The sequence below is a fragment of the Perna viridis genome, chromosome 5 (genome assembly GCF_037379345.1).
Source record: "Perna viridis isolate PV_CMFRI_1.1 ecotype Kerala chromosome 5, ASM3737934v1, whole genome shotgun sequence".
NCBI classification, from domain to species: Eukaryota; Metazoa; Mollusca; class Bivalvia; order Mytilida; family Mytilidae; genus Perna; species Perna viridis.
The window spans coordinates 30,957,643-30,975,323 of record NC_142449.1 but is presented as its reverse complement, the minus strand read 5'-3'; the positions used below and the strand labels follow the sequence as shown (position 1 = coordinate 30,975,323).

Below are 17,681 nucleotides of genomic sequence, written 5' to 3'. Positions count from 1 at the left end.
GGATGTAACCCACCAACACCAAACAACCCAGTTGGTGGTCTCATTGGGGAAAGGAAGAACAGTAAACATTTTTAAAATTTTTCTTTGAAACTTAAACTATTTACACTTTGGTAAGTAGCAAAATGATTTGAAATAAATTATTCAAAATAACAAGTACTGGCTGCAGCTACAATAAGTCAAATATTCAAATTTGAAGTCTACTGTTGTCCATTGCTCAAATCAAGACAGTAAACCAGTGTAGCAGGCTGGAAGGTTACTTCCCTTTGCTCAAAATAAAAACAAAAAACAAAAAACAACAAAAAAACAAACGAAGTCAATGCCAGAAATATGGAAAAGGTCTATTTGTACAAATGTATATATCTCTATCTTTGTCATCACTGTTGGACACTCATAAACAATTTGTTAAAAGATATTCGTTATGATACCTCATCATCTTCCAACACTACCAGACCAACAACTACTATCTTTATTCTGTACCCATTACCACTCTCTTGAAATAGCTGAGATACCTAAAAATTAAGTAAAGGAATTTAATCTTTTATGCATTTGAAAATTAAACAGCTAAAATAAAATATACATATAACGAGAATAAGTATAGTGTATGTCTGTTTACAGTTACCAAATTAACCTTCTTGTCAGCTGAAACTTAAGTCCATTTTTACAAGTAAGGATGCCTAATCTTTCTATTACATTTCATTAAAACAAATTGAGTAGTTAAGTAATAATTGCAATTATAATGCCCTTAAATTCAATAATCTCCCTTTGCAAATAAATACCTTCCTTCATGTACAACTACATGTACATACAATGTATAATAACTAACCTTCCTGAAAAATTTCATCAAATTCATTGAAGATATATGGACAGCTATTCCTGTAACCCACCAATCCTTGTGGGGTAAAATAATTGGTTAAAGTAAAAAGAGTTATACTTACTATATTAAATATACTGAGTATATAGGTTGTAATATTGCTACGTCCATGTTTCCAGTAAACATGTTTATCTACGACAACAAGTGTTTCAACAGATTTCGTAATCTTCTTAGATGTAGATCTTTTTCTCCGTGTTGGGTTAAAGTATGTGTAACTAGAGTTTGATTGAAGTTGAGAATCTGTTGGAGTGTCATCCTTCCGTTTGGTAGGATTGTAATAAATATCACTTTTATTCTTCCCTGAGTAATCAGAAACTAAGAAAAAAAGAAATCATGTCTTTTAAAATTTCATCTTATTACATGTAAGGCAAAAAAAAAATAGTATTGCTTCCTGCTACCTGCAAATGCTAATATCATAATGTACATAGAACCAGTCTTAACTGAACCAATTTATGATATGATGAGACTTTGCTGACTTTGATGAGTTTTCAGGGTTTCATTAAGACAGGTTGAATTGTATAATTCATAACAGTTGCAGGAGAATTACACAGCCAAATGTGCTACATATGATAAACATATGGTGCTCGATTCATATGATAATCATATGGTAATCATATGACAATCATTTGATATTGAACATATGATAGTCATATGATTATCATATGATTCTCATATGGTAATTTTGGCTTAAAAACATGATAATCGTATGTTAGTGAAAAACATATGATTATCATGCGATAATCATATGCATACCGAAACATATGATTGTCATATGGTGCTCGATTTATATGATAATCATATGATGCAAACCATATGATTCTCATGTGTGGCACATTTGCCTGTGTACAATTAAACAAATCATCTCAAATAAAGCACAATTATACAACGTCTTGCAAAAATAAAACAACCTTCCATGTTATGAATAACAGGATAAATGGTCTCCAGCATGTTTTATTGTAGCTACCAGAGTACATGTTATTTTCCCTTTTCCATGATAAAAACTATTGCAAGTTCATTAAACTATTTTTATTAAACCGCTTATCTCTTAAAGATTTAAAATGTACTGATTTAACCAAGTTTAAAACATAAATGAAGAAGTCTTAATGTTTTGAAGTAAGTGAGAAAATCATAAAGTTATGATAATAACAGAGGCATACATTTATAACATGCAAAAAATTCAATCTTGCTGCTTTCAAATTGCACTATATGTACAGGTACAAAATGTACTTGTTGTCAGAAATTTGTAATTTTAATTTTACATGTAATTCCCATCTTTAGGACTGGCTAAAAGTAAGGAAAATTCAATGATTATACTTTTTTTCAGTGAAGGGCTCATCCACCATTGGATGGAGAGTTACATGTAGATAATTTTAATCCAATTCAACTTAGGCCAAGAAAAAAATATGTCTGTTTAAGGTTACTCTACCAGTAACCTACCCTATATTTTATGCCTATCCTGTGACATTTTATTTGTATTTTCTGTTGAAATGCCACTAACTTATCATTTTTCAGTTGAGCACTATTAAATCATGACTCACGATAATTTTAAATTTTGAAATAAAATATTTTTAACCACATGTACCTACCCTATTTTTTCATCCTATGTAACCTTAAACAGATATGTATATATTTTTTCCCTTATAGTCATTTTCTCTCAAGAAGGTGTGGGAATAAAAGTTAGAAAATACATTTTATACATGTACATGTACATATGAGCTACATCTACATTTTAAGAATTTCACATTCCTCCAGCTAGTTCACAATAAATTCATACTAAGCCCATTGACATGTGTGCAAAAGGTTTAGAGTGAGTCATGCGTACCAATATAAAACGAAACTTACAATTAATATCAAAATGTTGATTATGTATAGAAGAGGATGCTCTGTATAAGATGTGTGAAACAGCATCATCCATGTAAGATGTTGATAGAAGGTGACGTGGTGTTGGTTCAAATATGTAGTCATCATTTTCTAGCTGAAGGACTCCACTCTGAAAATAAACAAAAAATACAAATATAGAATTAACCCATTAAAATTATTAGTAACTTCAGAATTTCTACCAAGATTGGCAGATTGTACAAAAAACCCATATATCCCTACTGCTGATGAGATAAATTTGTATAAAGTTGCCTATACAATGTACATGTAAGTAAGATTGAATAATTTGAGACTGGGCTACACTACAGTATTTTCTAGATGCAATCAGAATTTCAATGGGCAATGTGCTTGAATAATTTTTTTTCATTATAACTGAACATTTACATGTATATATTATGTAAAGCTATAAATTGCATAAACACATATACTTTGTATTAAAGAAATTGTAACAAAATCTGTGAGATTCTTGACCCATTAAAAGTTAGTTTAAAAAAAGATACTTGTTAAATTATGGATGTCTATTTTTGTAATTGATAAACTTCTAATAGGAACTTTTGTTTGGACCAAACGTAGAGTGGTGTGTGCCAAAAATTGTGACTTGTGATGAATGAGGCACATCTGATCATGATACATGTAGTTAACCATATTAATCAGAAATAATAAGTTTAATCTACAACTGTTCACCGATTCGATCTGGTAATGATTGACAAGAATAGGTGAGACATCATGAAAGTGACAATATGACTGCATGTGCACGAGAGACCTATGGGAAATTAAAGCTCCTGGTTTTCTAAATCCAAATTATATAAAGATAAAGGTACATGTACATGTTTGTATTTTCTTTTATTAAGGTTGGTAAATACACATAGTTGTACAAGTCAACCATCAACACACATTTAAGCTGTGTACCATGCTTTAATTCCTTTTGGAAATGGGCGCTGTCAGGCACGGAGCTACATTTACATCAAAACGCCCGGGCGTACACATCAACAACAAAAAAATCATTCGGGTTGTCGCACATTCACCGGGAAGTTCCCATAAATGAAGAGAAAGTAGTTGACAGTTTTGCATCACGCAAAAACAGGAATTATTAGACTGACTAGAACTGTAAACTCTTCTGAAACCAGTAAAGAGGTTGATTAATACCTGCATGATGTGTTTTTTTCCATTTGCATGTTTTGATACCAATAGCTGAAGCTTGTTTGATCTATATAGTACACAAATTTAAACGTTTCGCTATTAAATGAATTTTAACTTATCTTGCTAATATAAGCAAATCATTGATAATGAAAGGAAATTGGAAAATGACACAATACAATATAGAAACAGTAAGACAATAATCACTCGGGCAAACATACAAGAATCATCAAAATTGTAAAATTTTAATTTCCTACTACATGTATTATTTTTAAAGATCTCAACTTGCTTTTGGGGTATTTTTTCAATTACAAACATTGTCTACGTTTACTAAATCTCAGGAGCTTTCGCCCCTTGGACCCACTGGGGCCTTAAGTGGCCCCTGACCAGTCGCTGTAAAATAGGCGTACACATTAATTAACTCTTGCTATGCCACTGGCTGTAGATATTTTCTTTGTTCTGCCACCTAGGGCATTCTATGCCATTTTTTTCTAAATTCGGAGGTTTGTCTGTTGTCAGAGGGAAGTTGGTGGTGAAATTGAGGTAGCGAGTCATTTCGCCCCGATTACCTGTTCACCCCGGATTGGTTTTGCGCCAGGGTGTTTCGCCCCAATTATATTTTACTGTTTTCATTAATAAAATATCACATTATTTATAAAATTTTTGCTTCGCAAGTGCAATATTTTCATTTATATTTAAGCAGCAAGCAAAATCAATATTTGAAGATCTGTCTTGTTAACTAATGGGGGAGTTGTTTTTCAAAAAATTAATAACTTTAATATTCCCCCCCCCCCCCAAAAAAAAAAAAAAAAAAAAAAAAAAAATTTCCAACCCCATATCCGCTCGCTTTCAAAATGATCAATAACTTTAAGGCACTTTGCAATACTTCACATGTTTTATCCCTTAATGGAATCCATTTCAGTTTCAATCTGTGCAGATACTGGAACAGTTCTCCACGGATGGTGGGAATACTTTACATGCGACGTAAACAAAATTCAGACGACAGCTGCAAATTCCAAACAAGTAAATGATTGCCTTTCCTATTTTAGAAAAGCTATGCTGTGATTTTGATTATAAAATCGAAATAATATTTCATCCGAGGTGGGTTAGGTTCTTGACAACAGCAACAGCAGAAAAGCGGCGATACATGTACGTACATCCAAGTGTTTCCCAAAGTTTTTATAAATATTGTATTCACTTCTTTAAATAAGTATAACAAATTATAACAAAAAATGTGATTCTTTACTAAACTGCCATGCATTCTTTACATAAAATTTGCATTCATCATAGCCATAGGCATATAAATTGGTATATTGTGTGTATTTGTACACAGAGACACTAGATTTTTTGTGATTTTTACTCACTGGAGATTGATTCCAAATACTTTGCATGGAAATTTATAACCGAGGCGAAACGTATCATCTATTCTCATTCCCAGAAATTTTGCTTTTAGCCGACCAATGCTTCTTCAACTTTACAGATAATTATACTAAAATATTCAAGAAAAAATAAGTTCTTTAAAAATATGGCGGGATATATCCAGATCAGAGAAATGTTTGTAACTGAACATGGTTAAATGTGCGCTTAACTGTAGTTATGTCCCTTTCCCCGCAAAAAAAGTCCCTATGGTTGATTAAACACAGAAGAAAAAGGAGCATCCTTCGCTCTTTAAAATGCGCTATAATTGGCCAGGGACATACATACATACATTATAAAAATGAGGATGGTGTATCTTGATCCCTGGAGGGTTTCTCAGAAATTACTATTCTTGGGGGCCATTTTTTACCATTGGTATGGAGGGAGGAGGTGGGGGTGTGAAAAAATCATGATATTTTTTGGGAGGTGGGAAATAACTATGGTATTATTTTGGGAGGTTAAAAATTGTTTAATATATTGTGAGGTGTAAAGTTTTGCATTTATAAAATGTTTTCTGGGACATTAGGTGCATTGTATATATGCTCTATAAAAAAGGGAACGAACGTTTTAAAACAGCATTTATGGGCATAATTAAGAAATGTGGCTTTTCAATTTTTTTTCTCTTATTTTTATTATTATCTTTTTGTACGTGTCTTTTCAAAGTGTGGCATTTTTATATACTGATAAATAATGGTATTATTTATTTTTCTTTTTTTTGGAGGGGGTATGGGGTATTTTTATTTTCTCAGACCTGGCATATTTATACATAATAATAAAGATTTACAAATTGGTTCTTGACCCGCAACATGTCCGCGTCATGTATATGTACATATGTACTTAAATTGCAAATGATCCCCATGTAATGATTTTATGGCTGGGCTGACACAATAGCTTTGGGAATCTAAATTGATTTGGAAATCAGTTCAGTCTAACAGTTTTAAATATATGCAGCGTGTTAAAGGGGCATTCATTCTTGTGACTTTATACATAATGAGCCATAACGGGATTGATAGTCTAAATGGTAATATTAGGGAACATTTGATTAATGCCGTCACTTCGCATTGTAAATTGACCCCGTCTAACTAACACCTCTAATATATCCCATTTGGTGGCAAATTATTTCGACGGGGTGGTAATTTTATGGGGTCATAAGTAGTCAAGCATTGTAATTGATTATGACACACATAACTCATTTTTCTTACTTTGTCATTTCGTATTTGCACGTGAACTTGTTCAAAAATGTTAATGAGTTCAATAGGTCGACTATACTTTCTTGGTTTTAAAAAATGGATAATATACTTAGTCACATGAAATATACAAATTAAGCTTTACTAACGAGTAAAACAAAACATAGCGCAAGTGTTTTTATTCTTAGTCGGTCGATTTTTTAATCAGCAATGACGCAGATATTTTTGCCCTCAAAAGATGGCGCGTCTGAATATTACATTGGTAATATTCTATATACAGAATGATGTGAGACGTTTGTCTGTACCAGGATTAGTCATATGACATTTGTGATTAGAATGAATAAGAATCATATTGATCAACAACTTCTTTCTAGATCTACCTTTATAGGTGTAAGGTTGAATTTATATTGTATAAGCAATCCAAGATATATTAGCTGCACCCCAACATTTGCCTACGGTTTGAGAGCTCAAACGACTCAAAATTACGAAAAGAGAGGATCGACCAACTCAGTCACAACTTTTTGTTCAAATGAACTTTTCGATCAGCCAATCATGCAGATATCAACTTTCATGATTTCAAAAGAATTGTTTAAAGGTGAAAATCCAAGGAATCTGCACAAAAAAAGATCCACTCCCTGCACAAATGACCACACTTCTAAATAAGAATTTAGCTTTCATGATTTTAAATATTGATAACGGTTAAAAAAACCGAATGCATAAAAAGATCCACTTTCTCTTCAGAGGTCCTCTCTACTCTGTCAATCAGATTTCACCTTTCGTGATACTGAAAACGTTATTGAAAGGGAAACCCCAAAAAATCAGAAAAAAAATCACCTGAACTGAAAGTATAATTAAGCGTTGTAATATCACTGCATACATTGTCTGAATGACTCAATTAGTATGTCTAAATAAGAACAAGCTTATCCACATGGTTGGCAATGACTGTATATCACCCCTCATAAGCATGGGTAAATAAAAAAACTACTTTGCCAGGTTAGAAATAGTAGCCTGCCCGCCAGCCCGGGACTGGCTATTTTTTGGCAGGGCTGGTTAAATTTAGCAGAAATCTATATAGCAATCTAGTAAATGTATTGAAAAATTGTATTCAGGACTGGCTAGAATTTGAGTGAGTTTCCTACCCTGACTTTGCACGAATCTAACCTTTCTCGAGGAAACCCAAATGAGTCATATGCCGCTATATAATGTACATATAATGTACAGTTTCGTATTTAAACCCAGTTTCTTTTTTTCCTTTTTGAAAAAAAAACATGTTTTAAAAATGCTTTTAAAAAAATCATTTGATCAAATAAAACAAACGATAAGATTCGTACACCAAAACTTTCAGTATCTTTCATATAATATCTGAATACGCAATATTAATTGTCTGCTTTCTCGTCTTTTGTTAAAGGAAAGTTTTTGTTACTAAATAATTAGTCAACTGTCATTGAGACTGCGAGAAACTGTCACAGTTTTTTACAACAGAACAAGCAAGGCAATATTGGTAACAACTCGCGGTGTCATATAAATCCTTATCATTACTCAAAGGCGTAAGAAAGATACTTTTCTTTCAACAGTGATACTCCGGTAAGCCGACTCTTTCCACTTTATTCGACCTTACAGTTAAGAGAACAATTAAAAACGTATTATTCACTTTCTCTAAACCGTGATTCAATACACAAAACCAAGACCTATAAATCAGCTTAATGCACATAATTGTGCATATAGGTTGCATGTTGACAGGACGGTGCACCTTGATAAATGGACACCAGCAAGTAGTAAGTGCATTACGGATTGAAAAATGAATGAGCTGTGTGTTACTTTAATATATTTTGATGATATATCTAGCATAGGAATGAGTTGGGTGAACTGTAATCTACAAATTGTAGGTATACACAGCAATGTCACCTCTTTTTCAAACTGAATAATAGAAGCAATTCTAATACAAGAGATTGCAATAACGTCAAATGCATGTGTATGTTTTATTTAAAAAAATATTGCTTAATATTTTTCGGACGGCCGAGACGAGTTTGTACGATAGCCCATTCAGTTACATAGCACACATCACATTCATTTTCTGGCTAATTAAAAAAAAATGCTCTGTAGGAAAACTGAAGTGTCAAACAAGTGGAAATTAATGGACAGAAATCAGCTGAGGATTCATACCAGGAATGCAACAGAAGACAAAAAGTAACAAGTACTACCGTTGAAAAAAAAAAGATAAAATTAAATTTCGTTCTTTTTACTTATTATTTTTTTACATTTAGGAAAAAACACATGGCACTCAATTTTAATTTTCGATAGTTTTTTTTTCGAAGCCACTATACTCGGCGTCACATAAATAACATACTGTTAAAATTTGAATAAAAGTTATCAGTATTTGGAAAATCAGAAAACAGAACTGCAATCAGGTGACTTGCGTTTCCATAGACGAACGTCTTCAAGGTCAAACTTAAAATTAAAGTGAAACTATACCAACTGCGTCGGAAAAAAGTAAACACAGAAACCAACAGTGATGAACAACTCTACTTAAAACCGATGGTGAACTCGGGTTCTCCGGAAGAGTGAGCATTTCATGCTTATTCCAATACCCCCGCCACATTCAAGCTATGTCATGGAACACTAGTAAATACATCGGTTGGATAGATTTATTCTAGCCTCCATTATTTCAATAGTTTTTATCGTGCAGTGGGCTGGTCATGTCACGACCAAGAAAATCCGCTCATAACCTTATCATGAAAATGTAGGAACTGTGACCGGAAAAGCCAAATAGTTTTGCTCGACATGCAATTAATTTGTTTCCTTGCACATATTGCAAAAAGTAGGTCTACTTGCACGTATGACGCCCTCGGTTGCCTTTTGATTAATATACGAATGTATTTCATGAATGTCTACATATCTATAAGTTTATCCGTTCAGCAGCTGAGGTCTGATATGAAGAAATAGAAACTCTTTCCTAATTTAAAAACTGTATAAAGGGCGTCTTATGTCAGTTCACAACCAGATTCACATTTCGAAGCAAATTCTCGATATAGCAGCGATGTCTATCAAATTTGTTCAGAACTGAGCTACTGACACACTGAATTGCCCTCTTCAAAAGATATGATTTTGAATTTTACGAGAGTGGGTATAAAGGTCTCATGATTACATCGAATAAATAGTTGCTCATCGTTGCAAAAACGCCGGATTACATAATAAGATGTAAGACATGGATTTCAGCAATGCTTATGTATGCTGAGAAGGGTGCTTTGATGACTGTGGTGGTTTATTATACAGATAATACGAATAGACAACTGACTGTTACATCCAACACAGAAGGGTTACATTGTTATTATGTTATAAATGCTAACTAAATGTAAATGTTTATTCTGAAATGTTGCAATTATCCAATATATCGAGCAATATCAAGTTTGTTTTTTTTTTGGAAAAAAAATTATCTAGAGATTCGAAGAATATCCACGTTCAAAGCTAGGTAAGTTTGTGTACATGCACAGATCGATGAGGGAACGACAGAGAAAAGACGAGAGGGGAACCGGACTTACATTGTAACTAATCGATCGATCTGGTCATCGTTCAACTATCGTCATAATTTAAATGTTAATAAATTGGTGAACTCTGTTAATCAAACACTCATCGATCAATCGTTTAACTATATCGGGAAGGGAAGGAATGAAGAAAATAAGCATGGATAAACTCATCACGTACGTTTTTCCCTAGTCAGTTATACACACATAAATGGATTACAGCTTCATAAAGCTATTAATTCGTCTGTCTGAATTTGAGACCAGGGGCAAAACAAATGTTTTCAAACAAAGGATGAGAGCATGGATACCCGTTGACACAACTTAAAATCCAACAAAACTCTTGGCTGGCATTACGTATCTGTAACCATAAGAACATGATAGGCTGACCTAATTATTGCTGAAATGTGTTCCAACATACTTAAAATTCACACATCATAAAAGGCAGACAACTCTCGAAACTTGAAAGCGTGAAAACTTTGAGTAATTAGGGTTTGCATGCATTATTTATTATTACCAGAGTCGATTGTTTTTTTTTTTTTTAAATATTGACATAATACATGTTCTCAGTGATATTTTCTAGAAATGGACACAGGAACTTGCAAAATTCGACTTTAAATAAGATTTACAAATCAGATAGAAATGATGGTTGTCGATATTATTCATGTTATGCAGAAATCTCATTTCTCATTTATTGGTCTATATGAAGATCTAACTTACATGAAGTTGCAGTCTTAATTTATAAACTCAGACAGGAGGTGATTCATAAATGTCTAAAACCCATCGAGTTCACTTTTATTTCTGATTCAGAAGTAGTCTACAAACCACAAAACCAGTCTGAGTTTGTTATTCAGTTGTTGCACTCAAAAAAGTGCAATGATAAAATGTTATAGATTGTGTATGAAATTGACACTTTGTAAGAGTTTTCGTTCTTGTTTAATTAGGTTGATTTTAGCGGAAATTGAAATTATCTTAGTTTTTTTTTTAAAATAGAGGTATGAATACAGTAAGGACTATCGTTACGTAAAAATATAACGTATTATCTAGACTGAAAAATCATCGTTTGTGTCCGGTGAGGTTTTCTACAAAGTCGCAATGAATCACCTTTACTGCAGGAAGTGTAAGAATTTTATATGAACTGGTATTATAAAATAAAATGATCGAGTTCCGTATTTCAAAGTAACATGGCATAAACATCATTGAGAAAGAGTGAAAACAATCTGTAATGAATTAAATGATCATAAGAATACTATGCCGTATACCTGGAAAAAAAAAGGTTTTTCATTGAAAAGATATGAGATGGTCAGTTTGCTTTCGATATGCATCACGAGACTTTAAGAATGTGACATATTTCTGCTTTGAGTCTGTACAAAATTTATGTAGTTTTAAAAATACATTTGACTTCTTAGGATAAATACTGAATTTTGTATATTTACAAGGCTGTGATAGTGAAAAAAATCATGTCTTCACCACAACAAAGGCTTTCTTTCAATTCAAGGCGTTTGTTAGTGAACATTAACCTTAAACTACGAGAAAACTCGCTGAAACACTCAGCGTTTACAAATTTAGGCATAAAGCATGTACCAATGGCCCATTTCCTATTCACTTCATTCTCATGTGGTCAATAAAAAGTGTCAAATTAGCACTTCATTTGAATAGCCCACTGAATACATTTTAACGAGAATTAGATAAGACTGAAGTATGACATAATTTCAACTGAAAAGAACTGTCAGTATATGTCATGTCAAGTCGGTCCGTAGGTTGTTATGTCCCCGTTATCTATCAAGATCATCTTCACAAAGTTTAGACTTAATTTAACTTCACCTTGTAAGTACTTATCCAACAATAGCGAGAAAACATTGTCATTTAAAATCAAATCTCTTATTTCTCATTTACAGCGAAACCGTCGGTACATTTGCTCAGATGTTGTGAGACCGCTGAAGGAGCCGAAAAGAGCTTTTATGGTACAAGCACTACACACAGAGAAATATACTAATAAAACAAGAAAATTAAAATAACAACAACAAAAAATCCAAGACAGAAATCTTCAAAGTTGCCAATTGTCAAATATTCTAGTCACTGATTTTGGCTTGCTTTCAACATCCGAAATGGCACGAATGGGATATGCTCTATAATCGGGTGACTTCCGCTAGAATACTGGTTCCCTTGATATGATTACTCTTCCGTAACCGCAATGACCAGAATGTTTTTCAAACAAAACAACTGGGTACCAGGAAGTAAGGGTAATATTTTCGTTCCACAAGTTTCTCTCAATTTTTGTTAGCAATCTTTGGATCGCTTTTGATGTTGACCAGGGAACCAGATTACACAACTGGCAATGGCTATAAATATATATGACCAATATTTTCAATTGTAAGGAGTCCCCGTGTATGAATCGGAAACTGGGTTATGTTCAATACTAACATAGAACACATGTGTATGATATTTAAGAGGTACACTTTGGTCTCGTATGAAGCTAGAGTTATGAAGCTATGACGGTAAACACGGCACCCATCAGCAGTTTAATGTTGAGTAGTAATATATAATTATGCTAATCATATGCGAATGTAAATTACTGAAATTACGAGTGCAAGAAGTCGCACTGTTAGCGACTTAAAAGGGAAAGGAAATGAAAGAACAACGGTACTATATGCAACGCATCGAATGAAACAAAATAAAAAAAAGTAACTTCTAGGCTCATCATTCCGTTACAAAATAGATCTTATCAAGTGAGTTGTTGTAGTAAATTCGCTGTAAAACTTCTAATTTGATCGGACTCAATAAAATAGAACAATATTACCCTAAAGCGGCATCTGCAGAAACGTTTTTTTTTTTCACTTCTTAAACAAGGTTTTCTCATTTAATATTTTTGATTTATCTTTTCTCTTTTGAAATTTGATCAGCTGCCAAAAATTTAGATCGACATATTGTCATTGATAATAACAGAGCACTATATTAAATTGAAGATAAATATATTTGATATCAGATATTTACAGACGAAAATAACGAAATGCACAAAGGCCCACTTTTGAAGTGATGCAAAATGCCCCGCGGCTTTTTCAAAGATTGTGGTAAGCTGAATTAACTTAACAATATGCATATCCTTTGAAAAAAAATAAAGAAGGTAGAATATAGAGCCTAGTACAGGAAAAAATGTTAAAGATGTAAACGAATTCAAGGGTTCAGAAAAAAATGGTACACTAGTTTTTTTTATGTTTTTCAAATGCCTGTGGTAGTACTCAACAGCAACGTGTGACTTTTTATTCTATATTGTGGTGAATTATTGCATTTGCGGATTCAAGTGGCCTCTTATGCTCGAAAAAATTGCTGAAAATAACTGACAATCACAGAAGCGGGTCCGATCTTAGGCCAGATGCGTCTATAAACTGAGTTTGTTACATCCATAATCTGTCAAGTATTTGGAAGTATGAACTAAGAAGGATTATGAAGGAAATTCACAATGAAGACATAATAATAAAGTCGGCCAAATGTGCACTAAATCTTTGTTATATACCGCTCTTTAAAAAAAATAGTTGTGGTTTTCAGTTGCGTAAACGGTTGGGGGCTTATATGACGAAAGACATGATTTTCATCATATTTTACGAAATTCCAATGGCGAGATGAAAAAGGAACTGGTACATCGTTTCCAAATCAAAGCAATGACGATATTAGAACTCTATATAAAAACAAAGGACTTTCCAGCTTTAAAAATAGGCATCGAACGGCATTGCTGTTATAAAAAAAAAAAGAAGGGCGTTGCCACATTACATAGACATTATAACTCCCGTATGAATCATGCGTTGATTCGTACATTAAGATTTCACGAACTAGAACGGTTGCTAAAACCCAAAGGAGCATTGTTTTTCTAAGTGAACAATATAATTAAGAGTTTTGATCTCAATTTGGCATATAAAACAAGATGCGACCCATTGCTCCTTGAGGCTTATCTGGGAAGGCATTACATGCACCCGAAGGATTGTCTCTCGAGTATTACAAAACTCATAAATAGGCAATGTTAAACAGGCCGAAATCTGAAAGAACAAATCAGCCCACAAATATGTTTAAACCAATGTTGACTAATTCTTGTTTTCAAATTAATAAAAAAAGAAGATTAAAAAATGATGATCGGCAGGTAGTTACATATATGAATAATATATTGAACGTCTAACTATAAAAATGTGACTTCTTCTGATAATGACGCACAGCGCACTATTGTGCTGTACTTTTTTCTATTATTTTAAGACTCCAGAAAGTGAAATCGATGTTGATGTGTAAGATGTAATCTGTATAACTGTAAAGAATCGTCTTTTGCAAACAAAGATGAATTGACCTGTGTAACAGTGAAAGAATCGTCCCTTGCTATTAAAGAATAGGAAAGAATTACCCCTTGCTATAGTAAAGATCTAACCTGCATTATGGAAAAGAATCCCCTTTGCAAATAAAGATGCCACCTGTATAACGAGAGAAAGAGGTAACTATTTCAAGATCACCCCTTACAAGTAAAGATGCAATGTGGTTAGCGGGAAAGATCGCCCCGTGCAAGTAAGCTGCAGGAGTAGACATGTACTACAACCGTAAGTGCTTCTGATGGTAATTTGTCAGATATGTTTACGATGAGTGACACACTTTTCTAAACAGTATTGACCCTTCTGACCTTATGTCTGATTTCGAGTTTGAAAGTTGTTGACAAATTTCAAGTTACGTCATATTTTTTATAAGTTATCAATAAAGTTATGCAATTTGAATCTACTTGTAATCTACATATGTTGAAAGTTTGCTAAAAGGCAAACACCGTGTTTTAGTTTCAATGATACCCCTGAATAAACTGTGATCAACCGTTTTATCACTTAGTACATTAAAGTAGATTTTATATAATTTGTAATTATCACGTATTTGTATAAGTTATATTATCTTTAAAATTCCAAATTTATCTCCCATGTAGCTCAAAGGTATTCCAACGAGACTGTGATTCATTGGGACCTAAATTCGAAGACCTTGAGATCAAATATTCGGTTTTTTTTTGTTTATAAAAGAGAAAATAACTAGATTATATCGAAATCCCGTCAAGTTTGAATAAGCGTCAATCATTACATTTGGAACGCACATATTCTAAAAAAAGGAACATTCCAGTATTAAGACTAATCCAATTGGGGATATCAAAGGCTTTTCACTGATCTGTAAAACGTAGCAACAAAGTCAGAAATAAATACAATAAGGCATTTAATTGTGCTACTTTCTTTATAAAATAGGCCTCTCTCAAGTTCGACGTTTGTTTCAACACAAGACATATGGGGAATGACAAATCCTTCTACACTACTGTGCTACTTTTATTAGATAAACGACCATGTCCTCAAGTTTTTTTTTCTACACATATTCCCGCTCTGTTCAAAACATTGGCAAAAATACCGAACCTTCAATAATGGGACCATTCCGATATACATTATTTTACTTTGTTTTCTGTGTTCACTCCAAGTCCGAGTTGCTCATTTACCTTTGTTGCTTTATACGTATTATTTTGGTTATTTTATGTTCTTTGTTGTGTGTTTCTGTTTACGACTTCTGCTAGAATCCTGGTTACCTTGATTACTCTTTTACGGTCGGACTTAAATTAAGCCTGAACGCGAAAACAGGAAACAAAGACGACCTACGTATTCACAACCGAATAAAATAGATTAAACATAAAAACTGAAGATGAAGAAAACAAGACATGACAGAAAATAAAATAAAATAAAAATAAAGCACTAGCAAAATGAACTCCCACAAAAAACGGAAGTGACGTCAGGTGCTCAAGATGACCAGGTTAAGCATGTCCTACTCCGCAGGGACAATCGTCATGTTGAAATTGAGTATAATCCGGCATTAGTCTAGGAACAATAATGCAGCTCCCCGTCATAAGTCACAATGAGGTCCATTCAAAACGTATTATGAAATATTCATTTAGCTGCCCAGCTTTTTTCAATGTGTTTATCATAATGCATTTTTATTTTTAAGATATTCACGCGTTGAAACTATTTTATACTGCCAATGAAACTCTGAATGGCTGCTGTTGCCTTCAGAGAAGTGGAAAACTAACGAAATGAAACTGGAAACTGGACTAAAAGACTTTTTTGTGATGCAACTGCAAAAAGCACGAACATACCAAAAGTTGGTGTTTTTAAGAAAGATTACGCAATCTCTACTCACCATTCCATCACAAAGAGAGACAGCTGCCTTTCCTCTAACCGACGAAATCTTGCCTCTAAAATAACAATTTCCACCAATATTTTCGGATGAAGATGATGTGTTGCCATGGCGATATTGTATTTTTGAATTTCCCGCCAGAAAATGGTTATTGCGTCTTAGATGAAGCTGGAATGTTTGATTGAAGGCAGTGAAGCTAAGAAGAAGATCTTCCCTGAGATTATCTAAACTACGTCGATGGCGTTGACTTGTGTGCATGGACGATGTAGGATACTCTAGAACTATAGGGTGAATGAACTGGTAATCTGTGAATAAAACAATAAAAAGAAACGATTTAGTCAGGCAGGTGGATTTAACACTGATATGAGTCAAGGAGCACTTGACTCAAGTTTGTTAATAAATTCATGTTATACATAAATACAGGACACAATTCAAAGCAGGGAAATTCGTCGATATTTTTAAGTTCTTCCACGGAAATCAAATCAGCGTCTGCGGATGGCGACGATGACGACGATGTCGTCGTAATAGTTAACTACCGCAAATTTTGTGTCATTGTATAAGAAGTAAAGGATGGTATTTCTACTTTAACAACTGTACGGTTTTGCAAAGTTTCTGGTCAGTTGGTCGATAATTACCAGTCATGTTATTATAATTATACTCCCACAAACAAAGTTTGGTTTAAATCATAAAAGACCGCCTGTCTGTCTGTCCTCCCTCCGTCCGTCTGTCCGCTTGCTTGTCCACTTTACTGTAAAAACAGCTCCTCTGAGCCACCAAAGGGTTTTTGGGAAAATTTTATAGGAAAATTTCACATCCTACAAATGTATGAAGATATGCATAAATGAATATTATTACTGTTGAAAGTCTTCAAAGGTAGATAATCCAACTAAATATGTTAATTTACGTGTTTAAACCTCGTAGTAAGCGTAATTCCTCATTAACTGTTTTGGGGATTTTGGTAAATTTTCACAGGAAGAATAATAATACTCTCGAAGCACTCCAAAGAAGAAACTCTAAATTAAGGTTTTTACGTTAAACATTCTTGAAACTCAACTGCCCTGTGCAGGTCCGGGTGTCTAAAGAATAGGCCTGCAGCAGCGCTAAGCTTGTCGTAAAAGGCGACTAAATAGTGCTCAGAACCTTAGCCGGGGGCTAGGACGCACTGCCCACAGAGCGACTGGGTTGTGTGCCTCAGGTGGTAGAATGGGGTACCCCTGGTGTGTTACATGCTGGGGTTGTCAGGCTATAATACGGAAAACCTGACCGCAAACCATAGTGGTGCACCTGGTTGGGAAAGATGCCACGTTCCTCGCACGTTAAAGAACCCTACTGTGGTATTCCCCCGGAGTAGGAACCGTAGGGCTCCGCCACAGTAGGCTAAATTGCCCGACGCTACCCACCTCTCCCTATTTCCAGTGGCAATCAAAATTTCTCGACCCCATTGTCCTTGTGTCCCATCCCTTTTTCATTTCATCATCATTTCATGTTCATTTT

General features: G+C 33.9%; 1 protein-coding gene across 1 annotated transcript in view; it reads right to left on the bottom strand.

Annotated features, from left to right (window-relative positions):
- The window catches only part of LOC148617054 (A disintegrin and metalloproteinase with thrombospondin motifs 18-like), a 63,289-nt gene that overhangs the window by 27,928 nt on the left and 17,680 nt on the right, over positions 1 to 17,681 (bottom strand). Inside the window, exons 3-6 of the mRNA XM_088584343.1 lie at positions 16,191 to 16,492; positions 2,714 to 2,861; positions 936 to 1,186; positions 426 to 509 (exon numbers count right to left, since the gene is read on the bottom strand). Coding sequence (XP_088440469.1) covers positions 426 to 509; positions 936 to 1,186; positions 2,714 to 2,861; positions 16,191 to 16,492 — 785 coding nt within the window. The remainder of the gene's footprint in view (positions 1 to 425; positions 510 to 935; positions 1,187 to 2,713; positions 2,862 to 16,190; positions 16,493 to 17,681) is intronic.